General features: G+C 46.7%; 1 protein-coding gene across 2 annotated transcripts in view; it reads right to left on the bottom strand.

Moving 5' to 3' along the window:
* SGCZ (sarcoglycan zeta) overlaps window positions 1-15,083 on the bottom strand; it is a 563,963-nt gene that overhangs the window by 59,598 nt on the left and 489,282 nt on the right. For both annotated transcript variants that reach the window (XM_081209054.1, XM_081209053.1), the window contains one exon: window positions 14,739-14,826. In XM_081209054.1, coding sequence (XP_081065180.1) covers window positions 14,739-14,826 — 88 coding nt within the window. The remainder of the gene's footprint in view (window positions 1-14,738; window positions 14,827-15,083) is intronic.

The raw sequence follows: 15,083 nt of genomic DNA, 5'->3' as shown, positions 1-15,083 counted from the left end.
TTTCCTCACTCTTTCGACCCACTCTCTGATTATCTCCCATGGACTACCTTGATCTTGAGCAATTTGGAATGAAAATTAGATTGGCTGCAAAACTTAGAAAGAACAGAGCAAATGCTGCTGATCTCTGTGTAATGATTTGCCTCTGTGGGCCAGATCAATGTGCCCTTGGATGCAGCTACTTCCTTAAAGGTACGAGCACAAAATAATCTTTAATTTAAAATCTTCACAGTATTATACAAAGCCAGAGTCTCACCCATACCCAAATACTTGATTGGAAACACAGGAAATCTTTTCAGGATTCATTACAGCAGTCATTCTTCAACAGAGCCCAGTCACATTGTCTTACTGTTGTTCATCTTGTTTTCCTCTAGGTGCATTGCTTACTGATTGACTGCTCTATTAGTTACTCTCAAAATTTGCCAGGTGTTAAATTAAACTTACTTGAATGTAATCCCCGGATCCTTGTTTTTTGCCCCTTTCTTTCTTATTAAAAATAGGCATGGAGTTTGACCTGCTGTAGCCCTCAGAGACCTTACCTGTCATCCCTGAGTTCTCAAAAATAATTGCTAATAGTGGTGCCAATCCCTTCCCTGCTAGCTGCTCTAACGCTGTAAGGTGAATTTCACTACAAGGCTCGAGGTTTTGAAATATGCTTGCATTAAGCATTCCTTAACCTTTTCTGTTCTGATTCCATCACTTGACTGCTCCAGTCTTGCAATCAGCATCAAGCTTCAGAAAGCTTTCAATGGATGTGTGTGTGTGTGTGTGTGTGTGTGTGTGTGTGTGTGTATACACACATGGGTTTTTGGTTTTTTTTTGAAACAAAACCTGATAAACTTAAAATTCAGCAACCAAAGAACCAGCTAGAAGAAGCTAGTAAAATGCAGCAAGCAGTCAGTATTATTCATTTCACAGCTGGTTGTGTCTCAAAGCCCCATGACCCTGCAGTTCCCTAGGTAATGAAGAAACAGGTAAGATAGCAGCATTCAGTTTTGGGGTTCAAATAGGCCACAACTTTATTGGTTTCAGATATGAGTGGTTTGGCATAGACATTGGGTGAAGCCAATTGTTCCACTCCAGCCCGACTCCTGGGAGTGCATCTAAGGGTAAACCACATATGGGGGCACGGACTATGACCTACATCAAATAGGGGTACCACCCTGATGGGTCCCTGTTGGAGGAGTGCTATGGTCCTAGCCCTCGCCTGGGCACTGGACAGAAGCCACTCCTCATGGATCTCTTTAATGGGACTCCCTTAACTGGGGAGGCTACAACCTCTGCTCCAGCCAAGACTAAGGCTTATTCAATGCCTAGCCACACAAAGTTGTGATGATTGCTATGAGATTGGCAAAAACCAAATGGCCAGTGCCAATTTTTTGGGAGGAGTCACAGTTGGTGCTTCCTCGTGGCTTGGATGCATGACACACAGGAGCTGTGTGTTCAGTATTGCAGGTCTGGGACGTGGGTGGCGCTGTGGTCTAAACCACTGAGCCTCTTGGGTTTGCTGATCAGAAGGTTGGCGGTTTGAATCCCTGTGACGGGGTGAGCTCCCGTTGCTCTGTCCCAGCTCCTGCCAACCTAGCAGTTTGAAAGCATGCCAGTGCAAGTAGATAAATAGGTATGGCTGCGGTGGGAAGGTAAACGGCATTTCCGGGCATTCTGGTTTCCGCCACCATGTCCCGTTGCAGCAGAGGTGGTTTAGTCATGCTGGCCACATGACCCAGAAAGCTGTCAGTGGACACATGCTGACTCCCTTGGCCTGAAAGCGAGATGAGCGCCGCAACCCCATAGTCACCTTTGACTGGACATAACCGTCATGGGGTCCTTTGCCTTTTAAAATTTATTGCGGGTCCAACTTCCTTCCGGCTGAGGCCTGATAGATCCCTTCCCCATTGAACTTTTGGTGCCTGGTGAAGACTATTTTCTTCCAGCAGGCTTTTCACTGAATGCTGATTTTAGAGTATTAACCAATTCTTATCTCTTTGGTCTTGTATTTGTTCTACACTGTTTAGAGATGGTTTTAGTTGAGCAGTATATCCATTGTTTAAATAAAACAAATTGATACATGTCCACTCAGAAGTAAGCCCTGTTGAGTTCAGTGGTACTTAAAGGTAAAGGTAAAAGGTACCTCTGCCTGTACGGGCCAGTCTTGACAGACTCTAGGGTTGTGTGCTCATCTCACTCTATAGGCCGGGAGCCAGCGCTGTCCGCAGACACTTCCAGGTCACGTGGCCAGTGTGACAAGCTGCACCTGGCGAGCCAGCGCAGCACACGGAACGCCGTTTACCTTCCCGCTGGTAAGCGGTCCCTATTTATCTACTTGCACCCGGGGGTGCTTTCGAACTGCTAGGTTGGCAGGCGCTGGGACCGAACGACGGGAGCACACCCCGCCGCGGGGATTCGAACCGCCGACCATGCAATCGGCAAGTCCTAGGCGCTGAGATTTTACCCACAGCGCCACCCGCGTCCCTCAGTGGTACTTACTCTGAGACAAACAGACATCGGGCTGTTGCATATATAGTATCTGACCGCTCTTATCTAGCCCCCCATGCATTAAACTTGACAGACTCTAGGGTTGTGTGCTCATCTCACTCTATAGGCCGGGAGCCAGCGCTGTCCGCAGACACTTCCAGGTCACGTGGCCAGTGTGACAAGCTGCATCTGGCGAGCCAGCGCAGCACACGGAACACCGTTTACCTTCCCGCTGGTAAGCGGTCCCTATTTATCTACTTGCACCCGGGGGTGCTTTCGAACTGCTAGGTTGGCAGGCGCTGGGACCGAACGACGGGAGCACACCCCGCCGCGGGGATTCGAACCGCCGACCATGCAATCGGCAAGTCCTAGGCGCTGAGATTTTACCCACAGCGCCACCCGCGTCCCTCAGTGGTACTTACTCTGAGACAAACAGACATCGGGCTGTTGCATATATAGTATCTGACCGCTCTTATCTAGCCCCCCATGCATTAAACTTAGAATCATAGAATTACAGAGCTGGAAAGGAACACAAAGGTCATCTAGGCCAACCCCCTGCAATGCAGGGATCTTTTGAACGATGTCGGGTCATGCTCTACCAACTGAGCTACCCCATTATATTTTTCCCTGTTGTGTGTTGCTGTAACCTGCCCTGTAACTTCTGGGTGAATTGTAGGACATAAATCTTAAAGACAATCTGTCGATAAATCATTCCCTCCCTCCACCCACCGCTGCCCAATTCTATTTCTGTGGTAAAGTTTTGTTTTAAAGGTAGGTAAAATGGAATCCACATTATTGCATGTAAAGGATCAACTGTACACAAACTATCTTGATTTATATATAAGGTATCAACAGGAAGATCAGCAGGTGGCAGACTGGCTGTATAACTGCCATTTCACATGATCTTGAAACAAAGACAACACTGAGAGTGAGGTTGTGCTTTTATATCAGGGGTCAGTAAACTTTTCCAGCAGGGGGCCGGTCCACTGTCCCTCAGACCTTGGGGGGGGGGCAGACTACATTTTGAAAAAAGGAGAAGAACGAATTCCTATGCCCCACAAATAACCCAGAGATGCATTTTAAATAAAAGGACACATTCTACTCATGTAAAAACACGCTGATTCCCAGACCTTCCGCGGGCTGGACTAAGAAGGTGATTGGGCCTGATCCGGACCCTGGGCCTTAGTTTGCCGACCCATGCTTTATATAAAGACAGAGGGAAGAACTGAATCTCTCAGAGCTACTTTCTTAAAGAAACATAGCGATGCAGCACAACTATTCTGCGTTATAGAAACAGAAACCAACATATATCAACATCACCAGCTGCTTTATAATAGTAGCTGCTTAAAATAAAACACAATTCACATTGTTTTTCACTGCAAAGTGGAGACTGAGTTTTGCACCAAGCTCATCCATAGTTACTGGTGGATGAACTGAGCTATACAGCTGAGTTTGCATTTAGGTACAAGGTGACTGCAGTAAAAAGAAAAAGAAGTAGAAGATTTTAGACTAAAGTAGGGAAAACAAAACACGGTGTGAGATCAATGTCTCCAGAATAAGAAACTTGTGGCCTTGGATAATTCCTTTTGAGGAAGTGGATTCTATTTTTTTAAAAAAATAAATAAATGGTGTGGAGCATATTTGTTTCTCTGTGTTCACCACACAGAGAAACAAATATGGAAGCACTGTCCTTTTGTGCAAGGAAAGCTAGATAGTGAAGGGTAGCCAATATGGTGTGCTCCCAATGGTGTTGGACTCCAACACAACTCCCATGAACTCCAGCGAGCACAGACATTGCTCAAAGATGATGACAGTTTTAGTACAGCTACTTCCGGATGGTCACAAATTCCTCCCATCACCTAACTAGAAAGATGCACAGACAGATTGAATAAATGCAATCCTTTTACAGGGATACATATCCATTTGCTACCATCATAACATCCCACAGAGCTGTTTGCCAATGACAGTTTAAAGGTTAAGTCAGAGGCATGTGGGAATGACAACATGTTCTCCAGATATAATGTTAAGTTATAACGTGGCACTAAATGTACTTGCCCTCTTTAACGGCTTTCTCCACTTTGCACGCAGGATATATAGTTTTGCCAAAATTAATGAGATGTCTGAATGTCAGAAGGGGCGGAGAGAGAGCAAAAATAAAAATTTAATATCCTGTCGGAGACTTGTTATAGAGCCAGATGCTGGAAATAATTTAACTGTACTTAACGCCCGGCAGCAGCTTTCTGAATGTCATGACAGTCACATAGCATCTGTCCTAGTAGCTAAGCATTAGCAGTTAATATATATGAAACAAGCCATTTAAATGGAAGGTCTTTGGAAGAGGTGTATTAAATCACCCCAAACAGATTCAGTGCTAGCTGAATAATATTTGTTTTCTCATTTGGAGGAGGTCTCAGAAGTTAGAAAAATAAGTACTTATCCTCATTAAACCTTTTTCTGGCAGTGGCTTGCTATCTGTGCTTAAGAGCACTCCAATAGTAGAGCTGATGCCGATTTTTTAACCGTCCAATATTGTTCTCAAACTCAACCAGGATTGACCCCCCTCCCCATGCTTTCGAGGTGGTTTTCCTAAATCCTAATTGATCTGCAACTCCTCTCTCCTAATGCACGAAGTGCGGGTTCCCGTATAAAAGTATCAGCTATGTTAAACAATATATATGAGTTAGTGAAGCAAGGAGCAGCAGTGCTGTAAAACAACGCTAATGCGGCTTGGACAACGTTGTGAAATTTCAATGTAATTGGTGCAGAATACATGCCAGAGTGATCACAATATATAGGAAAGCTTTAGGTCTCTTTTACCACTCCCTTCTTTCTGATAGATCTCACCTGTAGATGTATGTCTTCTGGAGTATCCAGAAATAGGATGTTCTGAACATCCCTTTAAGCACCTCTTACTGAATGTCATAGTCTACTGTGAGATAGGTCTTTTAATTTCGGTGGGCCAACTGAATAATGTAAAAGGAAAAGCTTGCACAGCATTAGGATTCTCCCCCCCCCACCTCATTCTGAGCACAACGCCGCCGCCACCAAATGATCAATGCCTTGCTGGCATTGTTATGCTAAGCCAGTCCTCTGTGCCCATTCCGCTCAGTCACTGGAACTAATCTCTACATTATTGTGACTTTTATAACAGACCTATAAACTAAAGCCAGGCTTTCATTACACAAAATGAAGGCTTCTTAACATACTTCTCAATGCGTTTATTGCTAACATCCACGCAAACATCACATATCCTTTTCCACATTATGCACCTGGGTGTTCCTCCCTCCACACACACACACACACCACGGATTCAACATAGCCCAGCCTAAGGAACAAGCGCAGAGAGAAGCTACACCTGCAATTTTCACGGTGATAACATCAGGACAACTCGTACTAGACAGTAATAGCAGGCAGAGCTTTGCTGTTATTAAGAAGAAGAAAAATACCCAAAGCCATCGATTCACATTGCGCCATTTACATAACAGGCAGCCTGCTCCTCAAAACATCACCCTACCCTGAAATGAATGAATGAAGAACAGGGTATGAGAATAGTAATCAAATATTTAGTCCCATACATTTTAAGTTCTTTTTCTGCCCCCGCCCATGTTTTTATCTATTGAGACTATTTTGATTCCATGTTTTTCCATTGCTCATGGTGGTCTACTTTTAAGAATTAAAATATAATTCTAAGATTTAAAAATCTTTAACTTAAGAGAAGAGTTAAGTCACACATGCACCAAAAAGCATGAAAGTTTTAAGTGAAGGCACTAGCTTTAATTTCTGTTCTGTGCCGTGTAAGCAGTAGCCTTCAGGAGTCTCACACAATGCGCCCACTTACAACTTAGCCTCCATATATCTACACTTTTCCCCCTTGGTCTTTCAGCCCCAATCTTCTCCAGGTTCTGTTGCTTCTGTTGATACTACATCCATCTACCACATCCACGTTTGACAAAACATCGGTTTTAAATTCTAAAAGCTTACTTCCAATCACCAACCTCTTGGGTACCTTATCTTAAGCTGGAGAACACAGAACTGTGAACCACAACTTGGTCTGGTGTGGCTACCCATAATGATGGCTATCAGATCTCTCTGATACCAATTGCTGGGTAAGCTCATGGCTAACTTGTGGGGTCCCCATAAGCATCTGGTTGGCCACTGGACTAATTACTAGACCATTGGTCTGATCCAGCAGGGCTCTTACTATGTTTTTATGTCTTACCTTATGATGACAGTCAACCAGCACCAATGCCCATCTGACCCCAGTCTTGTATCAACATTTACGCAGCCTCTCTCTACACACCCTGTCAAACTGCTCTTACCATCAAGTTGCTTTCCTTATGAGTGGCTGAAATCTACTGTCCATCATTCATACGATTGCATTTATTTCATACAATGCACTTATAAGAAACAGAATTAACCCCTGATAGATGTAGTAAGGGCCACAACCTTAGATGGCTTTCCAAGAGAATGAGGCAAACTCAAGGAGGATGATAGCACAATCTCACACATGTCCACTTAGAAATTCTACTGAGTTCAATGGGAGTTACTCCTAGGGAGGTGAGTCAATGGTTGCAGTGTATCAATGGCTTTTTGCATTGATAGCAAAACGGAATCTCCCATATTCAGAGAAAATATACTTCAGAAAATCAGTTCCTAGAAGCGAACAGTTGAATAATAATAATAATAATAATAATAATAATAATAATAATAATAGCTCTGCTTGTGAGCTTCCTAGATGCTACTACTGGAGAAAGAAGGCTGGACCAGAAAGGACTTTTGAAATCAGCTAGCGATTTTTGCAAAAATGTCCTTATGGTTTTTTTCCTTCCAATTTTTGTTATCTTTATTTAGTGGCGAAATGTTATACAGAAGAAAAGAATAGTTCATCTATATTCATTGACGATAGCTACAGAGCCAAAGATTATATAAAGCACCAGATATAGAAAGGATCTGCTATGCTATTAGTGGAGTCATTCTCTGAATGTGGATCCTTATGTATCGCAAACAGCATCATCCATGTGGGAGGCATGGGGGAACAAAAATATATTAAGAACACACCTCTTCCCAAAAAAACCATCCCAATGATGACTGAAAATGTTCAGTGGGCACAGTAAGTTGATTGGCAGGAGGTGGGGCAGGACAACAGAAAATAGGGTGGGGAGAGAATGGAATGGGGCATCCATACAGAATACATGACTGGTTGGCTCGCATACTGGACAAGAGTATGTCTCACTGCACTGTTTTGGTGCAGGTCCTCTTGTGACTTAGTACATGAGCTATACAAAGTGCTCTGAACATTCCCAACGTGCTGTGGAAATTGCAGGTGTTACTATGTGCAGGCATCTCCTCACTTAGCTACGTTCAACCCGTGGACAACAACAACAATAACAATTTATTATTTGTACCCGGCCCATCTGGCTGGGTTTCCCCAGCCACTCTGTGCGGCTTCCACAAAGACCAAAAATACACTAAGATGTCACACATTAAAAACTTCCCTGAACATCTTAAGGCAGTCTTCTGAATGTCAGATAGTTGTTTATCTCTTTGACATCTGATGGGAGGGTGTTCCACAGGGCGGGCGCCACTACTGAGAAGGCCCTCTGCCTGGTTCCCTGTGGCTTTGCTTCTCACAATGAGGGAACCGCCAGAAGGCCCTTGGTGCTGGACCTCAGCGTCCGGGTAGAACATATACAACTGTGTATATGTGTGGCGCCGGGGGAAAATTAAATAAATTTATTTAAACTGAAAAATAGTGTGACAAGCGCAAAACAACAACAACTGTCCAGCCCCCACAAAAGAGTAGAAAAACTGCAAAAATGGTGCAAAACCAGCAAGAAATCCCAGGAGCCTTTGCAACTGCAATCCGATTGCACCAAGTTTTAGAGGGTGTTTACATGCCTCCCCACAGCCAGATTGCACTGATGACTGAGGTAACTTTGAGGGCTTGATACTATTGAAAAGTAAACTGACCCTGCAGAGATTTCACCAGGATTAGAAAGCAAGAGAAGTGAAATTGAACGTAACTATGATACATTTTAATCAGTAGACTCCTCCGACAATCTGCACCAACTGCGATGGCTAATTAAATAGTTCACAGGTGTTTGCAGTAATGACTAACAAGAGAACATGTGTTGCTTTAAAGCATCTGAACTATTTAGAGGATTAAGTGCAAACACTGTATTGTCAAGCCGACTGGACGGCGCTCTCACACCTATTTAGTCACACTTACAGGGTAAAACTCAACAAATTGCCATTCCTTCAATCTGAGTTTCAGATTGCTTCCCTATATTGAATTCAACGGAGTGTCAGAAGAAACCTAACTTTAAATACCGCTAGAGCTAAATGTTTAAATAATGTATTTACCAGAAGCAGCGAGTGCAAAATGGCTAAGAAAGGTGCTGGCTTAATTTGCATCCATTTGTATCTGCCACCATGCCTGGCTGCCTTTGACACAACCGTTTAGGGCAATCATCACAGATGCTGTGTCTTTGCATATTACACTGCCATGCCTCAGGTAGAATAACTATATGAACGAAACAACAATCCCTTCATCAGATGAAGGGGGAAAGCCCAGCAATTCATTTCTAAAAAAGAGAGAGGTAGCAGGCTCCAGACCTCCTATCCGAGAAGGCCTTTCCCCCTTAATCTTAAATGTATATTATATGTACTCAAAAAGGCTTTTGCAGAAAACAAGATAATGAACAGTGGGAGACACACCCCCTCAATAAAAAAACCCTCATTGGAAAAGAAAAGGATAACCAAGAGAGTAGGATTAAGGTCTTGCTACAGTCCTATAGTATACTGGCATTTTTTCAAGGTAGGGACTTAAGTCATTTTCTTGAGTGGCCATGGGAAGATCTGAAGGAAAAGAGGTTTATAAACACCCTCCCCTAGACCTCTTATATCTGGCAGCAGGAGTCAAAAGCTAACAGAGACGATCAGAGAAAGGCTCTCCTCCCTGGAAGAGAGGGGAGTGGTTGTGGGCGGGAGACCGAGCTCCGCCCCTGGTAGGGGGCATTAGCCCCCTCCCCTCCTAACTGGCTGGCGCCCACGCCCACCGGAGGTGGCCAACCAGGTGCCTCCGGGGGGCGTGTGTAGCAGCTTAATGCTGTGGTGCCAGCTCCGCCTCCTCCTCATTCGTCGTCGTCCCTCAGCGAGTCACCCACCCTCCACTCCCATTTAGCTCAGGGTATAGGTTTTTGGCCTTGCTATGGACCTTAGGTTGGTCGCCCTGGTTGGCTGGGGGGCCTGGTAGGAATTTTTCCATTTGGCATTAGGCCTTTTGGTTTTTTCGCCTACCTCGTAGCAATCGTCACAACTTTTGTGGTATTGGTGGGTAGGTTAGGCATTGGATTCATGTGTTGTGCTGTGTCAAGGGCTAGGTGTGGCCATCGCCTATGCTATCTACTGTGGGTTATTCCGTTAAAGGAATCTGGCAGTCGTGTATTCCGTCCGATGCCTGCTTGGCGGGAGGCCATGGCACGACCCTCGGTGACATCAGGGGGTGAGCCTATAGTTGGATGAGCATCAACAGGCTCCACCTACTGTTGAATAAACCCACCACCTATAGTCATCCAATGCCTAAGCCAATACCTTTTCACTGCTGTAATCAATAAAGTTGTGGCCTTTTCTTGCCCATTAACCTTATATCATGTGTCCTTGTGTATTTATTTCACATAGCGGGGTCGGGCCCTCGATCCACAAACTAAGATGTTTACTTGCATAGCCTTTCAAAAGTGGGCAGTGTCTTCTCTGCTCATTAACTGGCTAAGGTTTTTGGATTTAGGAGATCGCTTATAGAACATGATTATTTGTTGAAATTTTCAAAACTCACCAGTCCAAAACCATCAGTCTAGTGACGGATCTTTTGGTATCAATTAAATTTGCTGCTTTAGAAATGCTACTTGATATAAGTTTCAACCAATTAAATCTGCAGGTGTTTCCATACGAACAAAATAATAATTCTGAAGAACAGGGGGGAAAGGGCACTGTCTTTGCTTTTAAGGTGATGAACCCAAATGTTGCACTTTGCTTCTAAGTTTATATTTACCACTTGAAGTTTTTTACAAGTACTTGTTTTAAAATAGTTGACATTATTTGAAACACACAGAAATGTATTGCCTCTTAAGAGATTTTAGTTGATTAATCTAACAGATTAATCAACTAAATATTGAAATCCTTTTAATATGTAAAGTGACCACTAAAAAATATTCGAGATGACATTACAATAAAGCCACTGCAATGATAGCAACTGAATTGGGACAACTGGGAATGACAGAACTGTAAAGAAGAACAGTACCTGACATCAGAGGATGATTTATGATAGAAATCATTCTGAACCATAGAAATTCTCCCTGAACATTAATAAAAAACCTAACATACTGCATGGCATATGCTCACAAGAGACGTCATTATTTAAATATGCAGTAAAGGTTTTCTATGTGTTTTTCTGCAGAATTGAAAGATTCTTCTTACTAAAAAAAATCTGTATCTCTTTTTAGGGGAGGAGGAAGACCTGTTAAAGTTCCATACTAACTAAGCATTATAAAACGTAACTATAAATGAAGAAGAACAAAGAGCACTCCAAACCAACAAAGGATAATGAGGCAGACCGACATCGGCACAAGCATCACCTGATATCTGATCACTTGATCATTTGTCATTCAAAGAGCCAAGCTATTTTCTCAGCCACTAATATATCCCAAAAGTGGCAGAACCACTGTTACAGTGACACTGTGGCTCTCATCTCCAGCACTGCGCTAATTATTTTGGCTATAATTAATAAAATTGGAGAGGGAAACAAGCTTTCTGATTGGAAATCCTGCTATTACACACCCACATATATTTACATACATTCCAATGCACCCTCTGCAATACAACACATGATGTCTAAAAGTAAATGCTTATATTTCTGAACAACATTCCCACTATATGCGGAAACGCAGTCCAAAGGTTTCCTATCCTCCCCAGTATCTTACTGAGACTGTGTTCAGAATGTTTTCCCTCTTTCTTGAAGAGGCAGTGAGTTTTGTCTTCATAATCATAAAAGAAAATCCTCTGATATTAGCAAATAATTCCCACACATTTTGTACCATTGCTGTTGGATGAAAATTATAACTCACTTTACTAAAAGGCTAGAAGAATTCTAGATTAATCTGCCTGTGAAAAGGCTGAAGTGCAATAAGATTTTCTAATAGGGTTAATCCTTATTTTATCCAATCAATTATTTGTTGGGATAGATTATCTTTTTTATCGAATTACCATTGCAGAGCTAAATTCTGCTAAAATTGCAGCTAAGGACATTTAGAGTGCACTGAACTTGGATAATCCTTTCCTGCATCCTTCCTGCTATACACTATACAGTGGTGCCTCGCAAGACAAAATTAATTCGTTCCGCAAGTCTCTTCGTCTTGCGGTTTTTTCGTCTTGCGATGCACGGTTTCCCATAGGAATGCATTGAAAATCAATTAATGCGTTCCTAGGGAAACCGCCTTTGGACCAGGTCCGGGGACAGTCTGCCCCCGGACCTCTTCTGAAGGCTGGGGGGGGGGACAAGGGCTTTTCTTCCCACCCCCAGCATTTTAAAAAACCCTGGGACAGCGGAGGACTTCTCCGCTGTCCGGGGCGATCTTAAAATGCTGGCGGGCGGCATTTTAAAATCGCCCCGGACAGCGGAGGACTTCTCCGCTGTCCGGGGTGATTTAAAAGCCCCTGGGAAGGCAGGCAGGGGGGACAAAGACTTTCGCCCCCTGCCCGCCTTCAGAAGGTGTTCCCGCCCCCCGCCCCACTTCAGAACAGCTTTCCGAAGTGGGGCGGCGGGGGCAGGTGTCCCCGCCCCCCCGCCCCACTTTGGAACAGCTTTCCGAAGTGGGGCGGCTGGGGCAGGTGTCCCCACCCCCCCTCCCCACTTCGGAAAAGCTTTCCGAAGTGGGGCGGCTGGGGCAGGTGTCCCCGCCCCCCCTCCCCACTTCGGAACAGCTTTCCGAAGTGGGGCGGCGGGGGCAGGTATCCCCGCCCCCCTCCCCACTTCGGAACAGCTTTCCGAAGTGGGGCGGCGGGGGCAGGTGTCCCCGCCCCCCCGCCCCACTTCGGAACAGCTTTCCGAAGTGGGGCGGCTGGGGCAGGTGTCCCCGCCCCCCCGCCCCACTTCGGAACAGCTTTCCGAAGTGGGGCGGCGGGGGCAGGTGTCCCCGCCCCCCCGCCCCACTTCGGAACAGCTTTCCGAAGTGGGGCGGCTGAGGCAGGTGTCCCCGCCCCCCTCCCCACTTCGGAACAGCTTTCCGAAGTGGGGCGGCTGGGGCAGGTGTCCCCACCCCCCCTTCGGAACAGCATTTTAAAATCTCCCCGTGTCCCGGGAAGATTTTAAAATGCTGGGGGTCGGGCTGCCGACCCCCAGCATTTTAAAACCTTCCCGGGACATGGGGAGATTTTAAAATGCTGGGGTTCGGCAGCGCTTCGCTCCCGACCCCCAGCATTTTAAAACCTCCCCGGGACACGGGGAGATTTTAAAATGCTGGGGGTCGGCAGTGCTTCGCTCCCGACCCCCAGCATTTTAAAATCTCCCCGGGACAGGGGGAGATTTTAAAATGCTGGGGGTCGGCAGCTAACGCTTCGCTCCCGACCCCCAGCATTTTAAAATCTCCCCGGGACAGAGACTTCTCTGCTGTCCCTTGGAGATTTTAAAATGCTGGGGGTCGGCAGCGAACGCTTCGCTCCCGCCCGCCAGCATTTTAAGATTGCCCGGGGCAGGCGGGGGGGGGGGAAGGCAGGCGGGGGGGAACAAAGACTTTCGCCCCCTGCCCGCCTTCAGAAGGTGTTCCCGCCCCCCGCCCCACTTCAGAACAGCTTTCCGAAGTGGGGCGGCTGGGGCAGGTGTCCCCACCCCCCTCCCCACTTCGGAACAGCTTTCCGAAGAGGGGCGACGGGGGCAGGTGTCCCCGCCCCCCTCCCCACTTCGGAACAGCTTTCCGAAGTGGGGCGGCGGGGGCAGGTATCCCCGCCCCCCTCCCCACTTCGGAACAGCTTTCCGAAGAGGGGCGGCGGGGGCAGGTGTCCCCGCCCCCCCTCCCCACTTCGGAACAGCTTTCCGAAGTGGGGCAGCTGGGGCAGGTGTCCCCGCCCCCCCCGCCCCACTTCGGAACAGCTTTCCGAAGTGGGGCGGCTGGGGCAGGTGTCCCCGCCCCCCTCCCCACTTCGGAACAGCTTTCCGAAGTGGGGCGGCTGGGGCAGATGTCCCCACCCCCCCTTCGGAACAGCATTTTAAAATCTCCCCGTGTCCCGGGAAGATTTTAAAATGCTGGGGGTCGGGCTGCCGACCCCCAGCATTTTAAAACCTTCCCGGGACATGGGGAGATTTTAAAATGCTGGGGTTCGGCAGCGCTTCACTCCCGACCCCCAGCATTTTAAAACCTCCCCGGGACACGGGGAGATTTTAAAATGCTGGGGGTCGGCAGCGCTTCGCTCCCGACCCCCAGCATTTTAAAATCTCCCCGGGACAGAGACTTCTCTGCTGTCCCTTGGAGATTTTAAAATGCTGGTGGTCGGCAGCGAACGCTTCGCTCCCGCCCGCCAGCATTTTAAGATCGCCCGGGGCAGGCGGGGGGGGAAGGCAGGACACGGGGAGATTTTAAAATGCTGGGGGTCGGCAGCGCTTCGCTCCCGACCCCCAGCATTTTAAAACCTCCCCGGGACACGGGGAGATTTTAAAATGCTGGGGGTCGGCAGTGCTTCGCTCCCGACCCCCAGCATTTTAAAATCTCCCCGGGACAGGGGGAGATTTTAAAATGCTGGGGGTCGGCAGCTAACGCTTCGCTCCCGACCCCCAGCATTTTAAAATCTCCCCGGGACAGAGACTTCTCTGCTGTCCCTTGGAGATTTTAAAATGCTGGGGGTCGGCAGCGAACGCTTCGCTCCTGCCCGCCAGCATTTTAAGATTGCCCGGGGCAGGCGGGGCGGGAAGGCAGGCGGGGGGGAGCAAAGACTTTTGCCCCCCGCCGGCCTTCAGAAGAGGTCCTCTTCTGAAGGCCGGCTGTGGGCGAAAGTCTTTGCTCCCGACCGCCAGCATTTCCCTATGGGCTTTCGTCTTGCGATGCAAGCCCATAGGGAAATTCGTCTTGCGAAGCGCCTCCAAAACAGAAAACCCTTTCATCTTGCGGGTTTTCCGTCTTGTGAGGCATTCGTCTTGCGGGGTACCACTGTATTTAAAAGAAATGGTGTCTGCAGTGTTAACATGATACACAAAAGCTTCATTAGAGAATAAGACTTACCTACAGTCAGCTGTCCTGTTAACTGTCCCATGTGGTTTCTTGCATTCACTGTTACATTCCTGTCAGACTGTAAGACCAGAGGGCTATCCTGGGAAACATGTATAAGATAAGGAAATGAGAGGGGAAAATATAGCAGAATCAAGCTATAACGACTGACACACAAGTATGCTGGTGAGGTCTAGTCAAAACAGCACAGTCTTGCTGATATCAGCTATAACCATGGAGTACCATTCAAATTATGTTGGACTACAACCAGGTCTGGCCCAAGACATTTTAGCACCTTAGGCAGGCCACAAAATGGTGCCTCCCCTCCCCTCCAGGGAAGAATGGGTGAGTGAAGATCTA

The sequence above is a fragment of the Podarcis bocagei genome, assembly GCF_964188305.1.
Source record: "Podarcis bocagei genome assembly, chromosome: 9".
Classification (NCBI taxonomy): Eukaryota; Metazoa; Chordata; class Lepidosauria; order Squamata; family Lacertidae; genus Podarcis; species Podarcis bocagei.
The sequence above is the reverse complement of the archived record's forward strand: the minus strand, read 5'-3'. Positions and strand labels throughout refer to the sequence as shown.